The sequence below is a fragment of the Saimiri boliviensis genome, chromosome 1 (genome assembly GCF_048565385.1).
Source record: "Saimiri boliviensis isolate mSaiBol1 chromosome 1, mSaiBol1.pri, whole genome shotgun sequence".
NCBI lineage: Eukaryota > Metazoa > Chordata > Mammalia > Primates > Cebidae > Saimiri > Saimiri boliviensis.
This window is the reverse complement of record NC_133449.1, coordinates 121,475,730-121,500,060: the sequence shown is the minus strand read 5'-3', so window position 1 is coordinate 121,500,060 and position 24,331 is coordinate 121,475,730. Positions and strand designations below refer to the sequence as shown.

At 46.3% G+C, this 24,331-nt stretch overlaps 2 protein-coding genes across 9 annotated transcripts in view; both read left to right on the top strand.

Annotated features, from left to right (window-relative positions):
- NOD2 (nucleotide binding oligomerization domain containing 2) overlaps positions 1-17,162 on the top strand; it is a 44,671-nt gene extending 27,509 nt beyond the window's left edge. For 2 of the 7 annotated variants that reach the window (XM_074403072.1, XM_074403054.1), the window contains 6 exons: positions 1,930-2,013; positions 2,598-2,681; positions 4,790-4,873; positions 8,795-8,878; positions 9,133-9,257; positions 10,936-12,253. In XM_074403072.1, the coding sequence (XP_074259173.1) occupies positions 1,930-2,013; positions 2,598-2,681; positions 4,790-4,873; positions 8,795-8,878; positions 9,133-9,257; positions 10,936-10,961 (487 nt within the window). In that variant the 3' untranslated portion in view covers positions 10,962-12,253. Of the gene's footprint in view, positions 1-1,929; positions 2,014-2,597; positions 2,682-4,789; positions 4,874-7,268; positions 8,880-9,132; positions 9,258-10,935; positions 12,254-17,052 lie in introns of those variants that run through there. The other 5 variants (XM_010347836.3, XM_074403085.1, XR_012518533.1 and 2 more) reach the window with 4 other exon arrangements.
- Positions 17,163-21,332: 4,170 nt separating this feature from the next.
- CYLD (CYLD lysine 63 deubiquitinase) overlaps positions 21,333-24,331 on the top strand; it is a 56,716-nt gene continuing 53,717 nt past the window's right edge. The window contains exons 1-2 of one of the 2 annotated variants that reach the window (XM_003937264.4): positions 21,333-21,378; positions 22,025-22,104. The gene's annotated coding sequence lies outside the window, so the exon portion shown is untranslated. The other variant, XM_039480380.2, reaches the window with a different exon arrangement.

Genomic DNA, 24,331 nt, shown 5'->3' with positions numbered 1-24,331 from the left:
CTCAGCTTCCCAAGTAGCTGGGATTACAGGTACCCACCACCATGCCCAACTAATTTTTGTATTTTTTAGTAGAGACAGGGTTTCGCCATGTTGGCCAGGCTGGTCTTGAAATTCCGACCTCAGGTGATCTGCCAGCCTTGGTCTCCCAAAGTGCTGGGTTTACAGGAATGAGCCATGGTGCCCGGCCCCCAAGCTCAGTTTGAGCCATAAATGGGACTATGTGGCTCTAGAAATCAGCATCTTTTTCACACTGCATTAGTAGCAACAGAGTCTAGAATAAAGGAGTCCACAGCCCCACGGAGTTCTCTTTTACTTGAATTCACATCTGCCACATCGGGGGTATCTACCTCTTTCAACACATATTTATTAGGTTACCTGTCTGGGCCAGGCACTGTGCTAAAACCTCCAAACACTGTCATATGATACAAAGTGTTCCGTAACTTGCTTGCATTTTTTTTTTTTTTTTTTTTTGCTTCACAGTATATTATAGGAAATTTTTTAGGTCATTATGACTCCTTACTTATCTGTTTATTTATTTTATTAATATTTACAGACAGGGTCTCTCTCTGTCACCCAGACTGGAGTACAGTGGTTGCAATCACAGCTCATTGTAGCCCTGAACTCCTGAGCTCAAGTGGTCCTCCTATCTCAGCCTCCTGAGTAGCTGGGACTAGAGGCACACACCACCATGCCTGGCCAATATTTTTGTGTTTTGTACAGATGGGGTCTCACTGTGTTGCCCAGGCTGGTCTCAAACTCCTGGATTCAAGTGATCCTCTCTCCCTGAGTGCCTAAAGTGCTAGGATTATACATGTGAGCCACCTCTCTCAGCCTGACCGCATTTTTTAGAGTGCATAGTGTTATATAATCTATTTAACTGGTTAGCTTTTGAAGATGATTGTTCTCAGGTTTTTTGCTATTACAGTGTCATATCCCTGGGACACAGAGCAGTGCTGGCACATAGCCAGAGCTCAATAAATAAGTACCTGATGGATGAAAGTGCAGGTCAGGCGTGGTGACTCATGCCTGTAATCCCAGACCTTTGGAGGCTGAGGTGAGCAGATCACAAGGTCAGGAGTTTGAGGCCACTAGCCTGGCCAATGGAGTGAAACCCCATCTCTACTAAAAATACAAGAATTAGCCAGGGGTGGTGGCAGGCTACTTGGGAGGCTGAGGCAGGAGAATCGCTTGAACCTGGGAGGCGGAGGTTGCAGTGAGCCAAGATCATGCCACTACACTGCAGCCTGGGCAGCAAAGTGAGACTCCATCCACAAAGAAAAGAAAAGAAAGGGCAGTGGACTTCCTAGTTCAGCTGTCTTTTGCTAACTTGTGCACATACCTGTCCAGGGTAGGTCCCTAGTTGATGAGTCAGAAGGTGTGAGTTGGGCTCTACCTTTTGGAAAGGGATGTTTTCTAACTACAGTGAGTCAGAGGAGGATGGTCCAGAAGCTAAGCGAGTTTGACATGAAGGAATTGGGGGTGTTAGGAAGAAGCAGGAGATAGAGAGCTGGCTTGCAGAAGAAACATTAGACTTGTTCTGGGCAAGTACTGGAGGATAGCTAAGGACTTGTGGGTGGCAGTTCCTGGGAAGTGTATCTGAACTAAGTGTCAGAAAAAAATGTCACAACTGTAAATTACTCTTGTCAGTTAGTTCCTGTCCTTAAGGGTTTGGGCTGGGTAGGCATCTACTATTCTCTAAGTCTGAAAGGTAAAACCACTGAAAACTCGTGGTGGAGTTTGGCCATCCTACCCGAAAGATGGATGCAGGTCCGCTTTGCTGAGACCAGGAGCCCCAGTGAGGCCACTCTGGGATTGAGTGGTCCTGCCCCTCTGGCTGGGACTACAGAGAGAGCAGGACTGTTAGTTCATGTCTAAAATACCCATCAGGCACTCACTGGCACTGTGTGTTCATTCTTTTGGCCTTTTCAGGTTCTGGGGCAACAGAGTGGGTGATGAGGGGGCCCAGGCCCTGGCTGAAGCCTTGAGTGATCACCAGAGTTTGAGGTGGCTCAGGTAAGCTTCAGAGTCTATTCTTCAATTTTCCTGGGGAGACCAGATGAAGAGGGAGCAGCTGGGGCCAATTTTGACGGTCTTTGAACTTTATTTCTACCCCACAATGTTAGGCAATGGAGTCAGCAAAAAAGACCATTCGATTTCAAGACAGAACACTGGAGTCTTTCTGGGTGACTTTGGAAATGTCCCTATTGTCTCAGGGTTTTGATTCACTATCTGTAACTTGAAGATCTTGGGGTGGATCAGGTACATTTTATCTTAAGGACCAATTCCAATCATTGGTAATAGCTGCATAGTGCACCACAATGAGAAGAATTCTAAAGCTGCACCTGGGCTTAAAGAGCACTGTAATCAATTAGTGATGTTTAAAAAATGTAAAAAAAAAAAAAAAAAAAAAAAAAAAGCACTGAAATCAATGAGGGATGTCTTAAAAGGATAAAAACAGGAAAGAGCACAGCAATCAATTAATGATGTCTGAAATGGAGCAGATCAGGAGGGCACCATGAATTTTGCCCTCCATAGGTTAGCTTATCTCTGAGGTTCTTGCCTGTTCTGACATGTTTTTGTTCCATGATTACCTCCAGCCTGGTGGGGAACAACATTGGCAGTGTGGGTGCTCAAGCTTTAGCACTGATGCTGGCAAAGAACGTCATGCTAGAAGAACTCTGGTGAGTTTGGGGCATTCTCTGTTCTGGGGAGATAGATCACAATCTTTGTTGATCCCCTGGCCTTATCCACAGGAAGAGTTGTGTGGGTAGACAAAGGTAGATGATTGGTTGATTCACTGGTTGATTGTGTTTGTCTTTATATGTACTGAGTGATATGAAGCTTATAGGGCCTGGTATGTGCATGCTACTTTTTTAATTTAATAAACTATATTGGTTTGCTGATTTGATGACTGCCTCCACATGGCGTAAGTGTTAAGAGCACAGACTCTGGAATCAAGCAGGCTGTGATCTTAGGCAAGTTAAATAACAATTTCAGAGTCTCAAGTTTCATGTCTGTAAAATGAGGATAAGAATACTTCCAACTATAAAAGGTGTTTGCAAGAATTAGATAAGGTAGTGCCTGTGAAGACCTTAGCATAGTGTCTGGCATATTTTTACATGCTTCTTAAATGTCAGATTAGAATAGTGGCAGGATTACTACTACTATTACAGCTGCTGCTGCTGCTGCTACAACTACTAGTACTGTGACTACCACTAATGATAAAGTTTTGTTATTTTAAAGTGAATTTGAGTTCCCAAGAGCACTGGGTATTAGAGTCAGGGGTCACTTTGGAAGGTGGAATGGAGTTTTGATAGTTGAAAGAGGAACCATGAATTGTGCTTATGCTATTGACCTGAAGCAGATTCTACATTTCTCATCCTTTGGATACCACTAGTATAGTCTTCTGACATGTTCCGGGCAGTTTCAGATTATATCAGGGAGATAAAATGCTGAATGTTTGATTGTCCCTGGAAGCAGAAAGGCACTGCAGCATACAGGCATTGCCATAAGCAGATTTTGTAGATGGACCTCGGATGTGGCAGGGCTTAGTAACTCTACTAAAGTGTGATTGATTCTATCCTGATTGGATTTTGCTACTTGGAATTTCTTAGTAGAGGAAAACCTTATTGTGAGCATCGGTTATGATCACTGTTAAAAGAAAAACTTTAGGCAAATTTAATTTAGCAGAGCTGGTTTGAGCGTATAGCAGTTTATGAATTGGGCAGAATTCAGAACTGGGAGATCTCCACTCAGCAAGGTGGGGGCAAGCAGTGTCTACGGACAGGAAAAGGAAGTGATGTACAGAATCAGTTTGATTGGTTGCAGCTGGGCATTTGCCATATTTGGACAAGGTGTGATGAGGCATTTGCCTTGTGTGTACATAGTCTGATCAGCTGGTAGGCTGTGACTGACTGAAGCCTGGCTGCTGTGATTGGCTGACATTTAGCTGTTTGTTATAAGAATATATTGTTAGGTGGCAGTTTGCTACATAGAAACTCAAAGTATGGAGTTGGTCTCAGGCCAAATTTAGTTTAACTCTATGTGAAGCTGCAGGTGATAGAATACCTCCATCTACAGAGGTTTAGACACAGAAAGGGTTTATTTTTTCCTGTATAGGCAGCTGGAGGTAGGCAGTGTAGGGCTTGTACAATAGCTACAAGAGACCTGAAGAGGTCTCATCTCTGTCTCATTCTCTTTCTGCTCCACCATCCTTAGTCTGTGACTTTATTCTCATGGTTGGTTGCCTCATGATCACAGGATGGCTGCTCCAGCTGCAGCACTACTTCTGTATTCCAGGATTCAGTCTATATACCTGGGAAAGCCATCTGGGTTTCTCTCCTTTAAAAAGCCTTCCTGGAAGCCCCACCTGTCAACTTCCCCTTATGTATCAACCATGTGTATGTCACTTGACCAAGCCACGTGTATGCTGTTTGACCAACCCTGGCTGCAATGGAGGGTGGGTAATGTAGTATTTTCACCAAGCATATGGCTGTTCAAATGAAATGCAACTCCATTAATAGGAAGAAAGAAAAGGTGGATATTGGGGAGCTGGTGAATGAGGGAACTCATTACATAGAGGAGCCCTCAGCATGAATTCTCTTGCAAATATGTCCCTGGAATTGAGAATCCCCACACTGTACTTTATCTGTTCTTTCTTTATTCATAAGTTTGCATTTTCAGATGTTGGATTTCCTGTATGAGGGGGCCTGTGAGTTAATCTTTATTGACATCATCTTCCATAATCAACATTACCGTATCAGCTGGATTTTCTTTCTTGTTCTCACAGCCTGGAGGAGAACCATCTCCAGGATGAAGGTGTATGTTCTCTTGCGGAAGGACTGAAGAGAAATTCAAGTTTGAAAATCCTGAAGTAAGGAACCTATAAGCAGGAGCCAGGACAATAATTGCTGGCCTTTGGAAGGGGCATTTCTGAATCAGATCTGGGCAACTCCCAGCTGGGGTAATTCACACGAGGGGGCCTGCCTTGGTCTTGGTGTCCAAGGATTCCAGTGCAAGTTGTTTATCTGGGAGGTGATCCCAGTAAATGCTGACAGAAGAGTGGTGAAGTGAGATGGGGAAGCTAAAGTAACCAGGAAAGGGTAGTTATCAAGCCAGTTATCACTGAGGGAAATTGGAGCTCAGTACTCTGGTGCAATCCTGGAGCCAGTGTGGAACACACCTGGTCACCTACCCAACCAATGGGTAGGAAAGCCATGGCCTTTTATCTACCAGCCGACTATCCTTCCTGTGTTGATGTGTGCTCATGGGGCACTGATTCTCCAGCACTTCCAGCTCAACCTCACCCAGTTGAACATGTTTTCGGGGTCAGGAGAATGGCCTCAGGCAGAGAGTGGCAGGTCTTCTTCACAAGCAGTGGCTGGGGAGGTGATATGGTGGGGACCACTGTAGCCTCCTCCAGTGTCTGACTCAGTGCCTTGGGACCTGTGCCACAAAGAGATGGACAGTGGAAGTGAACATGAACCCACCTAGTGACCATCACAGGCTTGTCGGGGTGCTCTCTGAGGCTGACGCCAAAATTCTTATTTCAAGGCGACCTCAGGAACACCATCAGATGGCTCCTTTTTCTGGAGAAAAGTGGCATCTGCCTTGGCAAATGTGGCCCTACAAAAACACTTGCCTTTAGAGACAGACAGACAGCTGTCTCTGTGAGTGCCAGCTTTGCTGCCAGGCTGCCATTCACTCTGGTGATGCTTGTTTGTGTTGCTTTCTTTCACAAGCTAGGAAGTTTCCAAATATTTGGAGAAAACCTTCCACTAATCATTTGGGTGGAAGTGGGCTGGGAAGTTGGGGTGAAGCCCATATGTGTGTAAGCCAGATGCCAGCTTTGCACTGAGGGTGGGCCTTTGGGAACACCAGGCCCATTATCAACACAAGATGGATATGGCGGTTTGTCTTCCCCCCTTGTCACAGCCTTACCCCATGTGACTCTGGTGGATGCCAGGCAATGAGGCTGGGGTTGTCCCATGGCACCCTGTCATCAGCCTTACTATTCTGCATCCTGAACTATATCATCTCCCACAAAAACTGAACTTCTGATAGATCTTTTTTTTAAAAGAGAGATACCTGCATCTTTCTGCCGACAGTTGGTTAAGAGTCCAGGCTCTGGAACCACGCAGCCTGGGTCTTACCCCAGCTCCACCATTACCAGCTGGTTCTCCTTGGATGAGTGCCTCAGTTGCCTCATGTGTAAATGGAGATAATGGCTCGACCTTCATTATAGGCTGTGAGCATTCACTGAGAGAATGTAGGTAACAAAAGTAAGTTGTAGGTTGCAGCAAAAGTAACTGTGGTTTTCAACCATGAATTTTAAATCATTTTAACTAGTTTAAATCATTATAACTAAAATACTTCCTTATTAATGAAAACAGGAACCATTACAACCAACACGTTTTTTGCAAATAAGAAATAAGTGTGTTTATTCCTGTAGCATAAAAATTCATGCTTTGGGATTCGACGAACTCTTGGAAAGTATTTTCTGCATCCTGCTGATTGTGGGAGCATTTTCCCTGCAAAAAGTTGTCGAGATGCTTGAAGAAGTGGTACTCAGTTGGTGAAAAGTCAGGTGAATATGGTGGATGAGGCAAAACTTCATAGTCCAATTGTGCAATGTGTGGTCACGTGTTGTTGTGGAGAAGACCTGGTCCCTTTCTGTTGACCAATGCTGGCTGCAGGTCTTGCAGTTTTTGGTGTATCTCATTGACTTGCTGAGCATACTTCTCAGATTTCATGGTTTTGCTGGGATTCAGAAAGCTGTAGTTGATCAAACCAGCAGCAGACCACCAAACAGTGCCTAGGACCTTTTCGTTGGCACACATTTGGCTTTGGTAAGTGCTTTGGAACTTCTTCTTGGTCCAACCACCGAGCTGATCAATGCCAGTTGTATGAAATCTACTTTTCATCACACGTTGCAATCAGAACAAAAAATGGTTCATTGTTGTTACATGGAATAAGAGAAGACAAGACTTCAAAATGACGATTTTATTGATTTTCACTCAGCTCATGAGGCACCCACTTATCAAGCTTTTTCACCTCTCCAATTTGCTTCAAATGCTGAATGACCATGAAATGGTCAATGTTGAGTTCTCAAGTAAGAAGATCACGTTGAGTTGTAAGATCTCGAGTGAGAAGATCAATGTTGAGTTATAAGAAGATCAGCTTTGATGATTGCTCTCAATTGGTCATTGTCTACTTGTGATGGCTGGCCTGTATGCTCTTTATCTTCAAGGTGCTCCTCTCCTTTGCAGAGCTTCTTGAACCACCACTGCGCTGTATATTCGTTAGCAGTTCCTGGGCCAAATGGGTTGTTGATGTTGCGAGTTCTCTCTGATGGTTTATGACCCACTTTGAACTCGAGTAAGAAAATTGCTTGAATTTGCTCTTTGTCTAACATCAGTTCCATAGTCTAAAGTAAATATAAAATAAGCAGCAAGTAGTAAGTCACTAGAAAAAAATAAAACAAGAAATGTGTGTTAAAATGATGTATAACATAACCACATTTATTTAAGAATGTATTCCAATATCAAACAGAAAATTTCAACAAGGCAAAAACTGCAGTTATGTTTGCACCAACCTAATAGAAGCTTAACAAATATTGGCTACTATGATGAGTGTTGCCTTATGATCAGCTTGTAAGATATTACTAAGATTGTGGGAAAGGAGGACAACCTGGAGTGGACATTATTGGCAGGCAAAGCTATAAGCAAAAGAGCAACATGGGAAACATGTGACTCCTTTGTTGCTGTCCCCTGCCCTATCCTATCTCCCCTCCCTGTTGCCAGCTACCTCATATGTTCTCTGATCTCTGTCTCTGTGCCCTCAAAGACTCCCCTGAAAATGGAAATAGTACTGCTCGTTGGTTATTTTCTATCAGTTAAGTACAGTATTAGTCTGTTTTCATGCTGATGATAAAGACATACCCAGGACTGGGCACTTTATGAAAGAAAGAGGTTTATTGGACTTACAGTTCCCTGTGGCTTGGAAGGCCTCACAATTGTGGCAGAATTTGAAAGGCACATCTCACGTGGCGTCAGACAAGAGAAAAGAGCTTGTGCAGGGAAACTCCCCTTTTTAAAGCCCTCAGATCTCATGGAACTTATTTACTATAATGAGGACAGCATAGGATTCAATTACCTTCCACCTGGTCCCTCCCACAACACATGGGAATTCAAGATGAGATTTGGGTGGGGACACAGCCAAACCATACCAAGTACTGTGTAAGTGTTTTAGGTATGCAGAGAGTGGAGGGTCTTCCCAGCAAGCAGAGTGTGGGGAGATGATGGGGGCACTGGTGGCTGACTTAGTGGCCTGGGACTTTTGCCAAAAGGAGATGGATGACAGATGTGAACAGGAGCCTGCTTATGGCCATCACAATTTCAATTCTTATGCTCAATGACATGGGTACTCTCTTAGGCCCATTTTACCAATGAAGAAATTGGGACTAATTTGCTTGAGAGCAAAATGGAAGTGGTGTAGATGAGATTTAAACCCAAGAAGTCTAGCACTAAAATGCAGATACTTAACCACTGTCCTTAGGGAGTGGCCACTTAAGTTGATAAACTCATCTGGGGAATGGAAGAGAGTTGGGTACATTTCACTGAAGTTACTGAGCCTTTGTTGTTGAGCTCATTGGGAATCTCAGACATGAGTGGGGTATGTCTAGTGGACAGGTGGGCTTCAGTAGGCTGGCTAACTCCTAAAGTCTCTTTAACTGGACAGTTTCAAGAGGAAAACCAGGAATCCTTGAAGCTCACCATTCTATCTTCTTCTCCAGGTTGTCCAACAACTGCATCACCTACCTAGGGGCAGAAGCCCTCCTGCAGGCCCTTGAAAGGAATGACACCATCCTGGAAGTCTGGTAAGGCCCTGAGCAGGCCTATTGTAGCTCTCCAAGCCTCAGTTTCCCTATCTGTAAAATGGGGTGACGGGAGAGAGGAATGGGAGAATTTCAAGGATCCCTTCTGATACTGACATTCAGTGAGAATGATTCTGCATGTGAGGGATCTGGTTCTCTGCCTAAGAAAGAAGTCTTTACATCTCTAAGTAGGGAGCAATTGTTTCATTTTTAAACCTTGACTATGTATTCAGCAACTTCTCTGTTCTATGAGATAGTGTAGGAATGGAGATGTGGCTGAAGAATGAACAGGCAGCTCGTGCCCTCCTGGGAATTGCATCTTTCTTCACAGATCAAGGATATGGTATCAGACTTTCTGTGGTTCTGAATGGAGCTTACAAAGGTTAGCAACGGGTTGCACAGTGCATCCAATTCTCTATATTTAAAGCCATAGTCCTTCGTGTATTTGAAAAAGGCAAGAATCACATTCTTGATAGATTCTGTTGTTGCCTTAAAAAGAATGACCAGCCTTGGGGAGTCTGGGCAGCTGGGTCCAGTGTTGTGGACTCTCTCTGCTGAGCCACAGCTTTAAAGATTTGTCCTTCTTGTTTCTAGGGATAAAGGTTTTCCCTGGCCTAATGTGCTATAAGTGAATGTTACTATGTATGTTCCAGACACTGGGGTAGAGACTAATATTTAAAAGCCAGGAATTTTCCTATTAAAAATCTATAGCTCAAGGTTTTCTCAAAAGGTCTTGGAACTCTGGATGCCCATTCATGATGCCAGTGGTTAACCAGAGTACAAAAAGGGCTGAGTCTCAGATGGGCAAACCCACTCTCGCTGACTGCAGATCCACCAAGCCTATTGCCTTAGACCAGGACCCTTCAGCAATTCATTCCCGTAAGCTTGTGACCCCTGCTTTAAATATGCAGGCCTTGTCCCCTCTCAAAAAGCGTATTGAGGCTGCAGCTAATGCAGATTATCAAATGAAGCTAAAAACAAAAGCCTTGCTGGGCACGGCAGCTCATGCCTGTAATCCCAGCACTTTGGGAGGCTGAGGTAGGAGGATCACTTGAGGCCAGATGTTCAATACCAGACCTCGTCTCTTAAAAGATAAAAAATTCAGCTGGGTGTGGTATAGTTCCTAACTACTCAGGAGGCTTGGATGGAAGGATCCCTTGAAGCCAGGAGTTCAAGGCTGCAGTGAGCCATGATTGCAGCACTGCATGGGTGACAGAGGCGGGTGGATCACAAGGTCAAGAGATTGAGACCATCCCGGTCAACATGGTGAAACCCCGTCTCTACTAAAAATACAAAAAATTAGCTGGGCATGGTGGTGCGTGCCTGTAATCCCAGCTACTCAGGAGGCTGAGGCAGGAGAATTGCCTGAACCCAGGAGGCGGAGGTTATGGTGAGCCGAGATCGCGCCATTGCACTCCAGCCTGGGTAACAAGAGCGAAACTCCATCTCAAAATAAATAAATAAATAAATAAAATAAATAAACATTTAAAAAATGATTTCAAATATCTGTGCTGTGATGGAGAGATTTTTTTCCTTCTGTATGATTGTGACATATCTGTTAGCCTATGAGGTCATCAGGTTCTGGGCAGGGTGTAGGTTTTCTGGTTCTTTGTTTTCGAAACCATTGCACAGTCCTAAGAAACATCACATTCTGTGTCCTGGGCACCAGCCAATATCAGGTTGATATTTTAAGGGTTCTGATGTTATTTGCTGCCTGTTGACGGAACTTGGGAGGGCACCAGGGTTTGCTCATTGCATTCTTGACAGATTCTCTTGTTGCCTTAAAAAGAATCACCGGCCTTGGGGGAATCTGTGGCTGGCTGGGGGCAGTGTGGTGGACTGTCTCTCTGCAGAGTCATGGAGCCTTGTTCAGAATGATTCATGAGCTGCCCTGGTTGACCGAAGGTAAAAACAGCTCCAGCTTCCCTGCAAGAGACACTGCAGCTGGGCCAAAGGGTCAGCCCATTCCAGGCGTTGGTTTAGAAAGCGGAGGCTTCTGTTTGAAAGCCCTGCTCTAATTTTGTCCTCACTCCAACCTCTCTTCACTTGATCTCCTTTAGGCTCCGAGGGAACACTTTCTCTCTAGAGGAGGTTGACAAGCTCAGCTACAGGGACACCAGACTCTTGCTTTGAAGTCTCCGGGCAGATGTTCACCTCAGTGCGTTTGTTAGCAAGCTGTGAGTTTGGGCCTCAGAAGCGGAGTGACATCTATTGGCAGCCTCTTCAAAATGAGCCCTGTCCTGCCGAAGGCTGAACTCGTTTTCGGGGAACACCACAGGTCACCTTTATTCTGGCAGAGGAAGGAGCATCACTGCCTTCCAGGATAGACTTTTCCCAAGCCTACTTTTGCCATTGATTTCTTCCCAAGATTCAATCCCAGGATGTACAAGAGGGGCAGCCCCTCCCCCGTGGCATTGGGTTGGTCCCTGCTGATCCTCCCGGGTTCCCATGCGGGTCAGTGAGGCCCATGGATGTGCCTGTTAACAGAGTGCCTGTTGGCGGAGAGACCTGGACTCTCACAGAAGACATCTTCCCACTGCTCTGATGAAGAGGAGTACACAGAACACATAATTCAGGAAGCAACTTTCCCCATGTCTTGACTCATCCACGCAGGCCATTCTCCACCTTGGGTTCCTCCCCTCCTCCTGGACTCCTGCAAACACTCCTTCCTCTGAGGTCGAGATTCAGAATATTAGTGACCTCAGCTTTGATATTTCACTTACAGCACCCGCAACCCTGGCACCCAGGGTAGGAAGGGCTACACCTAAGCCTCCCCTTCTTTCTGGTGCTTAAGACATTTTTGGAAGGGGACACAGGCCAGCCATTTGTTCCCCCAAGACATTCTAGGTTTGAAAGAACAATATGACCACACTCCAGCTGGGATCACACGTGGCCTTTTATTTCCAGTGAAATCAATTACTCCTCAGTTAAGCCTTTGGAAACAGCTCCACTTTCAAAAGCTCCAAATGCAGCTTTAAAATATTAATCTGGGCCAGAATTTCAAACGGCTCCAGTAGGCTTCTGGTTGATGCCTGTGAACTGAACTCTGACAACAGACTTCTGAAGTAGACCCACAAGAGGCAGTTCCATTTCATTTGTGCCAGAATGTTTTAGGATGTACAGTTATGGATTGAAAGCTTCCAGGAGCAAAATCAGGCCCTTCCTTCTAAGCAAATGTCTTCCTGGATTATTCAAAATGATGCATGTTGAAGCCTTTGTGTGCAAATGTTGTTATTTTAAACATGATGTGTGAAAATGGGTTAATATTTATAAATCGCTGTTTTATTATCCCAAGTTTATACTTTTATAGATAACATGACCGTGAACTTTATGCTGTAAATAATCAGAGGGGAATAAACTATTGAGCCAATACAGCCATCTTGCTTGTGACCAAACATTTAAAAATATTCCGACTGAGCATGGCAACTCACACCTATAATCGCAGCACTTTGGGAGACCGAGGCGGGCCAATCACCTGAAGTCAGGAGTTCGAGACCAGCCTGACCAACATGGAGAAACCCTGTCTCTACTAAAAACACAAAATTAGTTGGGTGTGGTGGTGCATGCCTGGAATCCCAGCTACTTGGGAGGCTGAGGCAGGAGAACTGCTTGAACCTGGGAGGCGGAGGTTGCAGTGAGCCAAGATTGCACCATTGCACTCTAGCCTGGGCAACAAGAGCAAAACTCTATTTCAAAAATAAATAAATAAAAATATTCCTAAAACTTGTCAAATTTTAAAGCACAATTTTCAATTCAAAGGGGGGAAAATGGTGTTTTCAGCCTGATTATGTATACCTCAAGGCTAAGGCAATTCTTAGAAAATAGCCAGGCAATCAAAACATTTTTAGCTTCAGTTTAGGAAAGTGTAACCTACTGTGAAGTTTGCAGCTACACAGGCGCCTCCTGACCCAGGAGGCTGCAGCACATGTGAAAAAGCCCTTTGGCCTTCCTCGATTCCCTCAAAGTGGCTCCCGGAGCCTTTAACAGGAGAAAGATGGCGTAGATTTATGTACAGCTCTCCACAGCAGGCAGCCTCCTGTGCAGGCCTTGTGTTAAAATAATTCTTACTTAGCTGCGTTGAATGAACAAGGGCTCCGTTGGCTGTCCACTAAGGTGAAATCTTACTTCCTTCAAAGGTTTTGTGTGTGTCTGGCTCACTCGGTGGTGCGGCATCTCCCCAGGCCGTGTGGGATCATGTCTATGGGTTTTCTTTGTGGTCGGTGCACTGTTCTGCCCAGGCCATTGATCTAGCAGATCAGGAGGAAGTTGGTGATGGGTCTCTTTTTGCTCAGGAGTTACACACAGCAGTCCATTTCCATAGTGTTGTATTGGGTTGTTAATTTGTCATCTTTAAATTAATTCAGTAATGAGGCCAGTCATGGTGGCTCACACCTGTAATCCCAGTACTTTGGGAGGCTGAGGCAAGGGGAACACTTGAGGTCAGGAGTTCAAGACCAGCTTGGCCAACATGTTGAAACCCTGTCTCTACTAAAAAAAAAAAAAAAAAAAAAAAAACCTGGGTGAGGGGGCTCACGCTTGTGTTCCCAACACTGTGGGAGGCTGAGGTGGGTGGATCACGAGGTCAGGAATTCCAGACCAACCTGGCCAACATAGTGAAACTGCATGTCTACTAAAAATACGAAAAATTAGCTGGGCGTGGTGGTGGGCACCTGTAATTCCAGCTGCTCGGGAGGCTGAGGCAGGAGACTTGCTTGAACCTGAAAGGCTGAGGTTGCAGTGAGCTAAGATTGCACCATTGCACTCCAGCCTGGGTGACAGTGCAAGACTCCATCTCAAGAAAAAAAAAGTTAGCTGGGCGTGGCAGTGCACACCTGTAATTCCAGCTACTTGGGAATTTGAGGCAGGAGAATCACTTGAATCTTGGAGGAGGAGGTTGCAGTGAGCTGAGATCATGCCACTGCACTCCAGCCTGGGCAACAGAGCAAGACTGTCATAAATAAATAAATAAATAAACAAATTTAGCAATGATTTATTAACCAGTTATATTAGGACGACCAGTGGATGGACAAAACAGACATGGTCCTCAAGATGCCTAGGTGAGGGTAGAGGGAGAGGCAGGCAGAAAACAGGTCAGTTGAAAAAGACATTAAAAAGTCTTCAGCTAGGCACTGTGGTTCGCGCCTGTAATCCCAGCATTTTGGGAGGCCGAGGTGGGTGGATCAGTTGAGGTTGGGAGTTCAGGACCAGGCTGGTCAACATGGTGAAACTTCTGTCTCTACTAAAAATACAAAAATTAGCCAGGCGTGGTAGTGGGTACCTGTAATCCCAACTACTCAGGAGGCTGAAGCAGGAGAACCGCTTGAACCTGGGAGGCAGAAGTTGCAGTGAGCCGAGATCACACCACTGCCCTCCAGCCTGGGCAGCAGAACGAGACTCTGTATCAAAAAGAAAAAAAAGTCTTCAGACTGTTGGGTTGGTCCAAGACAGGTTGTCTGAGGAGATGCCAGGTAAGCTGTGTCCCCAAGTATGAGAAAGAGATGGCCAAGCAAAGGGTGAGAGGGAAGACGTGAGCGTTCTAGTCATAGGGAACAGGAAGTACAAAGATGCTGGTGGGGGAAGGAGCCTCGTATGCATGGTAGGCTCAACAGTGGCTCCCGAAGATATGTGGATCCTAATCTTCGGGACCTGTGAATGTTGTCTTATGTGGCAAAAGGGACCTTGGAGGTGGGATTCAGTTAAGGGTCTTGAGATGGGAAAATTATCCTGGGTCATCTGGATGAGTCTTAAATGCAATTGCAGTTTCCTTGTAAGAGAAATTTACAGGAAAATGTAAAGCAAAGGGAAATAGGGCACTGGAGAAGAAAGCGATGTGACCACCAAGCAATATGCTACAGTGCTGGCTTTGAAGGTAGAGGGGCCATGAGCAAAGGACTGCAGCTCTAGAAGCTGAAGAAGACCAGGAGACAGATTCTCCCCTAGAACCCCTGCAAGCAGCATAGCCCCGCCTGCCTTGGCTCCAGCCCATTTTGGACTTCTGGCCTCCAGGACTATAAGGGAATAATCTGTGTCATTTACAGTTAAAGAAGATCTCCTTTGCTCCTGGGTGGAGACGGGACAGGAATATGTAGGGGTGGAGACGGGACAGGAATATGTAGGGGTGGGGATGGGAGGAAGAAGGAGTGGGGAGGCTGCCTCCGAGCTATTGCAGGTGAGAGGCGGTTGGCAGTGGAGGCAGAGAGAAGAGGATGGATTCCAGAGACATTCTGGAGGTGGATTCCCAAGGGCTCACGAATGGGTTGGATGGGAGGGATGAGGCAATGGCAAACATCAAGGATGACTCACAGATTTCTGACTTGAGAAACTGGGGGCCTGGGGAAGTTGGGTAGGAAACCAGTTTGGAAGTGGGAGGGAGTTCTGTTTTGAATTGTCAAATCTGAGACACCAAAATGGAGAAGAGAAGTGGAGCCGTCAAAGAATGGTGTGAATTTGGAGCTCGAGTGTTAGACCGAGAATGGGGCCCTTGAGGCTGGATGATATGGTCTAGAAAGTGATTATGGAGAAAGAAGAGGTCAAGAAGACCTAGGGAAGATGGCACTGAGATCTTGATACGTGATTCCTGGTAGAGTTCAGAGCAGGAGAAATTCCCTAACTAAAAGCCTCCTGGGCCTGTGAAGGGAAGTAGGATTCTTGATTATAAGCTTCTCTTATAGGGAGATTACCTGAAAGGTACATACTCATGCCAGGAGTTTATCCATGAGTGGACAGATTCTAGCTTTGCAGCTAAGAATACATAATTTTTATGCACAGAAAAACAAGGTATTAGAGCAGAATTTTAAAAGAAGCCTCAGATATTCACCATCATCCTCAAAGCAAAAGGAGGCATCCTCAAAGCAAATATGAGGGCCCTTCCCTCCCATAGCACCAAACAAAAAGCTGAAATGAATATGCCCCACAGAAATGTGAGAGGTGGAGTCTTATTCCAAGCTGCTGAGTTGAGATGGGCACTTCATTCTATTATTGTACCAGGACAGCTTCAAGCCACCTTTTTCACTCCAGTGAGTGGCCCAGGCCAGTGTGTGAAGTGCCCAGCACTCAGGGCAATGCCTGGCAGTGCCCGGGCATGAAGAGATATGCTGCCTCAGGCCCCAGGTGGTAGGTTCCAGGTGAGCCATAAGGTCATAAAGGACATTTCCCCTGGAGAATAGCTGGCGGAGATCGCAGCAGGGAAGACTGGCAATCCAGGCTCTTTGATTGGCTGCCCTAGTTTTTTTCCTCTTATTTAATCTTAACCTATTATTATTTCCTGAACAATCCACAGATCCAGTTCCCTAAGCCTCACCACTCCTCTGATCACTCACTCTGAAAATGCTTCTTTTCAGGAGCGCTACTCCTCTCTCTGATTTGCAACAACTTCTCTCTTGATATCTTCAGTTACAAATTCCCTTCCATCTCTCCCTCTCACGTGCTCTGCCTCCATCCCCAGGAAACAAGGGCGTCCCTTTGGGATTCACCCTTGCCTGGGTTACAGCATCAGTTTCCCTGTTTCTGTCTTTGATGCAAGGTGTGAACATATCACAACGTAAAGTCAGACCAGCCACTGCTCTGATCTAAATTCTCAGGACTTCTTGTTTGATGCAGGGTAAGAGTCAAGGTCTCATCTGACAGAGACCCCCTGTGTCCTCTCTGGCCTCCCCTTTGCCACTCACACCTGTTCTCTGGGCTCCAACTTCACCAGCTTCTTTGCTGTTTCCTGTGCATACCAGACACATGGCTGCTTCCAGACCTCTGTGCTTAGCTGCCCCCTCCTATGGGAACACTGTTCCCAGGGACAGTGGTGTGGTTGGCTTCTTCGTTTCCTTCCAGTCTTAATTCAAATGCCACCTCCATGAGGTAGTCCTTCTCTGAACAATCTACCTAAATAGCAGTTCCCAGCCACTGCCTACCCTCTTTCGTACTGTCTTCTCTGCACCAACTACCTGACACCTGGTCATTTTTCCCTTCCCCTAGAATGTCAGCTTCTAGAGAACAGGAACCTTGCTCACGGCAGTGTCCTCAGAGTCTGCAAAGGTGCCTAGCACATAGTAGGTGCTCAATACATATTTGTTGAATGAATGAAGGATCCACTTTCTTTTTTAAAGGGGGCAGAAAATAGAAGTTGGGGCAGCTGGTAAAAATGACTTCCCCTTTTTTTCTGACATTGTGTCTCTTTCCTAAAGGAGGAAGATTCCCTGGGACGTGGAACCACCTCTAATGCATCAACTGCCCCCAAAATGGGACCCAGATGTGGCAGAAAGCTTCCTTTAATAAAGAGCTTTCTGTGTGTGTTTTAAAAATCAAACAGAGAAATTATTTGTCATTGATATCAGCAAATAGCTCAAATGGGAGAGCATGGATTTATAGTTCAGCTGGATTAGTTAAAAGATGATTAAAGTAATCCCTTTTATATTATCAAAAAGAGCTTTTATGTGGCCAGAGTAAAAGTCCCCAGACAGAATGTTCAGTTGCACTTGGAATTTCTCTTCCCTAAGAGATAATCACATCTCAGAGATGGAAGACTCAGCCGGACATCCACTGATCAAAACACTGTGCTGGGCTACTGTAGGGAACGTGCCTGTGACATATCCTTGCTTGTGGGGATACCTGGTCCCATTAATCCCTGGGCCCAGTGTTCATTCTGAATGTCCATATTCACAGGATTGGTGGGAAAATGGCCGGAACCACGGGAGGCTGGACGAACATCTGGGAGTTGCCATTTACTAAGATGGGGAGAGCAGAGGAATTGCAGGGGGTGGCGGAGGGGAATATCAGGAGTTTGCTTTTGGCTGCGTTGAGTGGAGATGCTGAGAAGGCGGTAGGATATAAAAGAGACACTAAATTTGGAGAGACTGCAAGTGGGAGGTACCCCGTGGTAGGCACTGGGAAGCATGGGGCAGGGTCTAGTCAACAACCATTACTGGTGCCACTGAACAGGTTCCCTTGAGTCCTGGCCATGTGCTACTCTATGTCCCATGACCCTACCGGGCTACCTGGAGTTTACCACCCTCCATGGGGAAAGCTCCATCCAATTCAGTAGCTTTATGTTGGCTTCTGGCTGTGTGCAATAAGAGAACTACACAAGACAGCTTAGAATCAGTGTTAGGTCAGGCACAGCGGCTCATGCCTGTAATCCCGGCATTTTGGGAAGCCAAGGCAGGAGGATCACTTGAAGCCTTGGCAACATAGTGAGACCCTTGTCTCTACTAAAAAGAGAAAAGTTAGCTGGGTATTGTGGTGCATACCTGTAGTCCCAGCTACTCGAGAGACTGAGGTGGGAGGATCACTTGAGTCCAGGAGACTGGGGCTGCAGTGAGCTATGATTGCGCCACGGTACTTCAGCCTGGGCAACAGAGTGAGACTCCATCTCAAAAACACAAGAACAAAAGCAAAAACAAAAACAACAACAACAACAAAACCCCAATGTTATTTTACCTGTAAAACCCTTCAAAACCTTCCTGTTGCTCTTGGACGGAGACGAACCCCTGTCCTTGGCTCTTAAGGTCTCCTTGTGTCCTCGTTTTCTGCACTCTGCCTCTTCCAGTTTCTTCATCAGGTCATTCACTTGCCTGTCCCCTATTTCTGGAGTGTTCCCCCTCACTCCTCCCTGCCAGTTATCTTTCCTATCTCATCTCAAAGGTGATGTCCTCAAACAGGCCTTCCCTGAGTGGCAAACACCCCTTTAGGCATGCTCAGAGAGATTCTTCTTCTGAGGCTTACCAGAGCCACAATTAAGTACGTGATCATCTAATGAGTTTTTTAGTTTGCCTTTTTTTTGCCAGAGGCAGGGTGGTGTCTCTCTTGTACACTGCTGTTTCCTGGCTCCTGCTCAGTAACTCAACCGTTAATTCCATGAACCCAGGACCAGGTTAGATGGAAGAGGCTGTAGGGTGGTGGATTGAGAGAGGTCATTAGTGAGGGCTGGAGCCCTCTGCAAAGACCTATCTGTAAAGGACTTGACTGGGCCCTCCGTGAAGGGAGGATTTGGAAAGCAGAGGGGATGGGCATTTCAGTTGGGGAATCCATTTAAACAGAGGTGGAAAGAGCCTTGGCTTGGAATTACATTCTCAGCCCATCTCCTGAGTGTCAGGGGCCTAGTAATTTACCATCTTGGGACCTTCATCTCCCGTCTGTAAAATGAGAGGCTGGTTTACCAAGGACTGCAAATAATAGCACCATGACACTATCTCCCCATCTCATTCCCTGGCAGATATCTCTCTTCCCTGTGAGCCTGAATACAAGTTCAGAATTAGCTTTAACACAATGTTCTAGGTAGCCATTCCCAATTGATAGGAAATGGTAATTGAGATAGGCCCCATTTTGTCAGGCTTGACTTGGATGAAGATCTCTTAGATGAAGTCAGACCCCAGCTCTGATTCAGTGAACCTGTGACAGGAGGGCAGAGCCTGGGGAAGAATGCCCTAGGGAAGTAGAGACCTCAGCAGCACCAAATGCCATCAACAGAAAGGATACAAAAATGGGCTGGGCATGGTGGCTCACGCCGTAATCCCAGCACTTTGGTAGGCCGAGGTAGGCAGATCACTTGAGGTCAGGAGTTTGAGACCAGCCTGGCCAATATGGTGAAACCCCATCTCTACTAAAAATACAAAAATTAGTCGAGCATGGTGGCAGGCACCTGTAATCCCAGCTACTTGGGATGCTAAGGCAGGAGAATTGCTTGAACTTGGGAGGCAAAGTTGCAGTGAGCTGAGATGCATCACTGCACTCCAGCCTAGGCAACAGAGCAAGACTCCATCTCTAAACAAACAAACCAGAAAACCAAACGACAACAACAACAAAACAAAAAGAAGGGACACAAAAATGTTCCCATCCAGGGTGGCAAACTCAAATGCCTTAAGAGACCAGTAGATGTAGATGGTGCAGACAAGAGAAGTGGTCCCCGGGGTAACATGAGAATGTTTGCCTTGCCTAAAAGGACCCCAAATCTCTCTCCTTCATTTTGTTTTCTCCTTCCTCCTTCTTATTGTATAGTTTAGGCAAAAACAAGTTTCAGCTGAAATTTTCTTCCAGGCAGTTGGATTGTGACCTCTGAGTCCTTCCAGCTTTGTTGGAGAATCCAGATGTGGAGGAGAATGATTCTGCCTAAGGCCACACTTCAAGCCAGGCCTGTTGATTTCCAGCGTAAGGGTTCCTACCCGCAGTGTGGTCATGGAGCCTGGGAGACAGGAAGAATAGGGGTGACCAAACAGGGACAGGAGCAGAATGAGGCTTAGGTTTTCCAAAGATGTTCATTTCACTTTGGATGACTATGGCAACGAAGAGGGGTGGCCTGTCTACTGCTACTGTTAGTCATCACTCATGTGACTGCTTTTATGTATTCATTGGTTTAAATTCCCTAGATCTCCAGAAACATGTCACTTTCCACTGGGGGAAATTTGTGACATGATTAAACACACACACACACACACACACACACACACACACACACCCCTCCTCCTTTCTCAGTGTTAATCACCTTCTCCTATAATTAGCACTTAAAATGTCAAAGGAGAAGAAATTAATTAACAGGAGTATCCAGTGCAGCAAGGCTTGGGACTGATTATAAAAAGCACTTCCTTAAATATTTTGAGTACTTTTGGGAATCAGAAGCCTCCCTTCTAATTGAAAGATCCTTAACTACACCCTAAGTCCTGGCTGGTGGCCAGGGGTGCGGGGCTGAGTGAGGCGGCGTTTGGAAATCCCTTCTTCACCATCCTTGGGAGAATTCCCTCCAAACTGGGATAGGTGGCAATAGAGGTTCAGAAACAGCAAGCGTCCCAGGCTGAATCGGCGGGGGAGGAAGAGATGAACCTTTCCTGAGCTGCTACTGCGTGCCAGGAACTTTAACTCGGTATTTTGCCACAATCCTGTAAGACAACCGATACTACGATCTCCATTTTACAGATGAGGACATTGAGGCTCAGCGTGGTTGTGACTTCCCTAGGTCACGCGGCCACTGAATGAAACAGGGAAAGATTCAAACTGAGGTCTGATTCTAAAGCTTTGCTCTCTCAGGGCATCCTGGAATCCTATTCCCAATCTTCGTCTGGACTCCCAAGCCAGTCCAAACCTAAACGTCTACAGTTTTGACAGCTGAGGCAGGAGCACGGGAGGCGGAGCTGGGAGCAGCGCAGCGCCCCGCCCCAGTTCCGGCATCAGCCAATGGTGACGCGGCACCCGCACCCTTTGGCCCAATCAGCTGGAGCTCCCCGCCTCCATCCCCCACTCTTCTCCGCCCCGCCCCTCCACTTTCCCTTTGGCTCCACCGAGCTTGACCGAGCGGAAAGTCCCTTCGGTCGGCCCCGGGCTGGCAGCCATTGGAGGAAGGTCTGTCACAGGGAGGCCCAATCAGAGCCCGCTCAAGAGCGCAGTTCGGTCTCCGATTGGCTAGCGCAGCGGCTCCCCCCTCCGCCCCCGCTCCCTCCCTCTCCCCTGGGCGGTTCGGAGGCGGGGCAGGTGGGGGCGGGCCCAGGTAGCAGGTTCGGCTGCGCGGGGGCCGAGCGTCGGAGGTAAATACTAGGGCGGTGGGTGTGGGGCGCCGGGGCCGGCCCGGGACGCGGGCTTGGGAGCCGGGGCGAGGGGCAACGCCCCGCCGCCGGAGGCGAGTGAGTGAGCGGGCGGCGGGCTGCGGGCGGCTGGAGGCTGGCGGCCCGATCCCCTCTGCACCGCCGCCCGGCCTCGGGGCTCCCGGAGCCGCCGCGGCGACCGTCGGGCCCTCGGCGCCGGCCCGTTAGTTGCCCGGGCCCGAGCCGGCAGGGCCCGCGGGGTGCCGAGCCCGCTGACGTCAGCCCGGGCTTCCCCACCCCCGGGACTTCCCTACCCCCCGAGGCTTCCCGGGAGGGCTCCGAGTCCGGGGAGCGTGCGTGGTTGCCTCCGTCGGGACCCCCGGAGGAGAGAGGACTTGAGGCGGGAGCCGCGCGGGACGCAGCCCCCTTCCTCGCCCCCGCCCCATTTACAGATGGGGAGACTGAGGCACAGGCCGCTGGCGGGTCCCGACGGCCAGGGTTGGCCTTGGGAGCCCGGGGCTGTGATTCCTCCGGTCTGCGCCGCGGGGCGTAAGCACTGATCGGTTTGGGGGGTGTTGGTGGCTCCCGTCCAGGAATCTCGGTCGGGGTTCTGGCCTCGTTAATGGCGTGTTCTGCTTTTTTCTTTCAGTTTCGCCCTTTCCAGGGTGAGGATGGTTCTACACAGCCACCCGGAGTTCTTTAGTTGAAAGGTGCGCCTTGTTGTGACAGGTAATCTTTCTTTACGTTTTTCTTTTATGTTATCTATGAGTGAGGGGGGCCTCGGGGGAGGAAGTCATAAAATCTTGAGGAAGATGCTGTTGAGTTTGGTTCTCAGCTGGGTCAGCTGCCCGGTTATTCATGTACTTGGCATCATTTTTCTGCCACCCCTTGGCATTGACATGTTTTAGGATAGTTGTCGTCTTCCAGCCACCAAGCCTGTGGCCTTGCAATCTTCCAGCCTCCATCATCCCTACCACCGTCCTCTCCCCAGTTTTTCCTGGAAAGTTGTATCCTTAGCTCAGCTAAGGAGCACGCCTACCTAGCCTTTGAATTCGGGCTAATTAGGGATCTTAATAATATTGTTCATTTTGCAATCATCTGCTCTCAGAGAGGCACCCAAGCCTTGAGAGGGTGTTCCTTCGATTGTTGGCTTTCTACACACCCCCTCATGCCCCAAGTAGATTGAATGGCCTTAAGAATTTAGCCTCCCATTCCCCATTGAGCAGTGGGTGGATTTGAACTAGAACAATTTTAGGAGAAATGATTTGCTGGAAATTCTTATTGAAGTTCATGTACTCTGAATGTCGAGAACACCCAGAACATTCTCTAATATTCTGCGGCAAAATTTTATAGTACTCTTGCAAATAAATCTGCCTTTGGGTGGTAACTTTTGTGAGAAGCAGATAAGGCTTGTTATATAAAGCAACAACAAACATTAAGCACCAATGATTTTTGTAGTCTGGCTCACGTAAATTGTGGTTTTGTTTGATTTAAGGAAGTCTTCAACACAAGGACAAAGGAATAATTATGCTCTTTATCAAACTATAGTATTTTGTTCCTAATTTTCACACTCTGATCTTAGTTTTATAATTTTTTTACATTGGTTGTAGAGAATTTATAAGCATCATACATGCTAATGAGGGTACAGTGTCAAATAAACCTCAGAACAACTTGGTTTTATAATTGTGAAATTTTCCATATTTGTTTCTTCTTAGGTGTATAACAATGAAGTGGTTTACCATGACTTTATTTTATCCAGAAAATTAGTGAAGTTTCAGGCAAAAATGATTAAATACTCCCAATTCCTGAGTCTTTTTCTTTTCTCTTTCTTTGTTTAATCCCTGAAACAGAAGGAGGAAATGCAATTTTGTTTTCACTGTTACCATTTGTGTCCTTCATTCATTTCTCCGTATTCAGTGCCTAGCATATGCCAGGCTCTAGTGTGGGCACTGGATAATATAAAAATGAAGGACTTGGAGAATTCACAGTTTGGCAGTAGAGTGGCTATGTTTAACATTAGAGAGACAGCAATATTCCTGGTTCTGGTGGGAACATGCAGATGTGGGAGCCAGGCTTTTTTTTTTTTTTTCTTTTAACTGTATAAATCCCACTTATATTAGGGACTGTGTACTTGCAGCACAAGTTAGTCATTGAGGAAAGCTAAAACTGACTCAGTCTCTTTTCTGGCCGTGGAATCTCTGTATCCCTATTCTTTAGCTGTTTAGGAATATAACAACTTTGTCTTTTAGTGAGAGGTTTTCTTTTTTAAAAGGGCAATCATTCTAGCTATCTGGAAGCTTTTGGAAAAAGGCCCACATGTCTTCTTTCCTTGGTGATCACGCTGACCTTCCTACCTCTTTGCCATTTATAATTAGGGACAGAGTTAAGTATTGTGATTTTTATTCTAATTTAGATAGCTTCCTGTGGTTTTCAAAACAAGCAGAATATCTCAGGAGATGGAAAAAGCTCTTGCATTGGCTCTGTCTTTGTGAGATCCTTATGAACGATATAACCTGATAACTTGAGAATCAGAAACACACTGTATCTTCTGGATAAGTTAACCATTGTCAGTTTTCTGTAGCTACTGATGTTCATTTGTACTATATGTTGCCTTTCAGAATGTGGTAATTGTAATCTTTAACATTTTCGTGTAAAACTTATTTCATGATCATCTTTCCATTGCCTTCATGGAAAATTGATAAATATTTGTGCCTTCCAACCCACATCATGGTTTAATGACTTTATCTTAATACAATTAAGTTCCCTTTTACTCAGACTCCAGACTCTCAGCAAGCTCAAATAACCAGAACTGTTTTCAAATCTATGTGACCCTGAACTGCTCTTCTTTAATGTCCTCAAAGGAAAGGCCTTCTGTTCAACACAGCTTTAGGGTTAAACATATTATTGTCTTTCAACTCTTTGGTAATTTTCATTCAGTATTTATTACTAGGATATA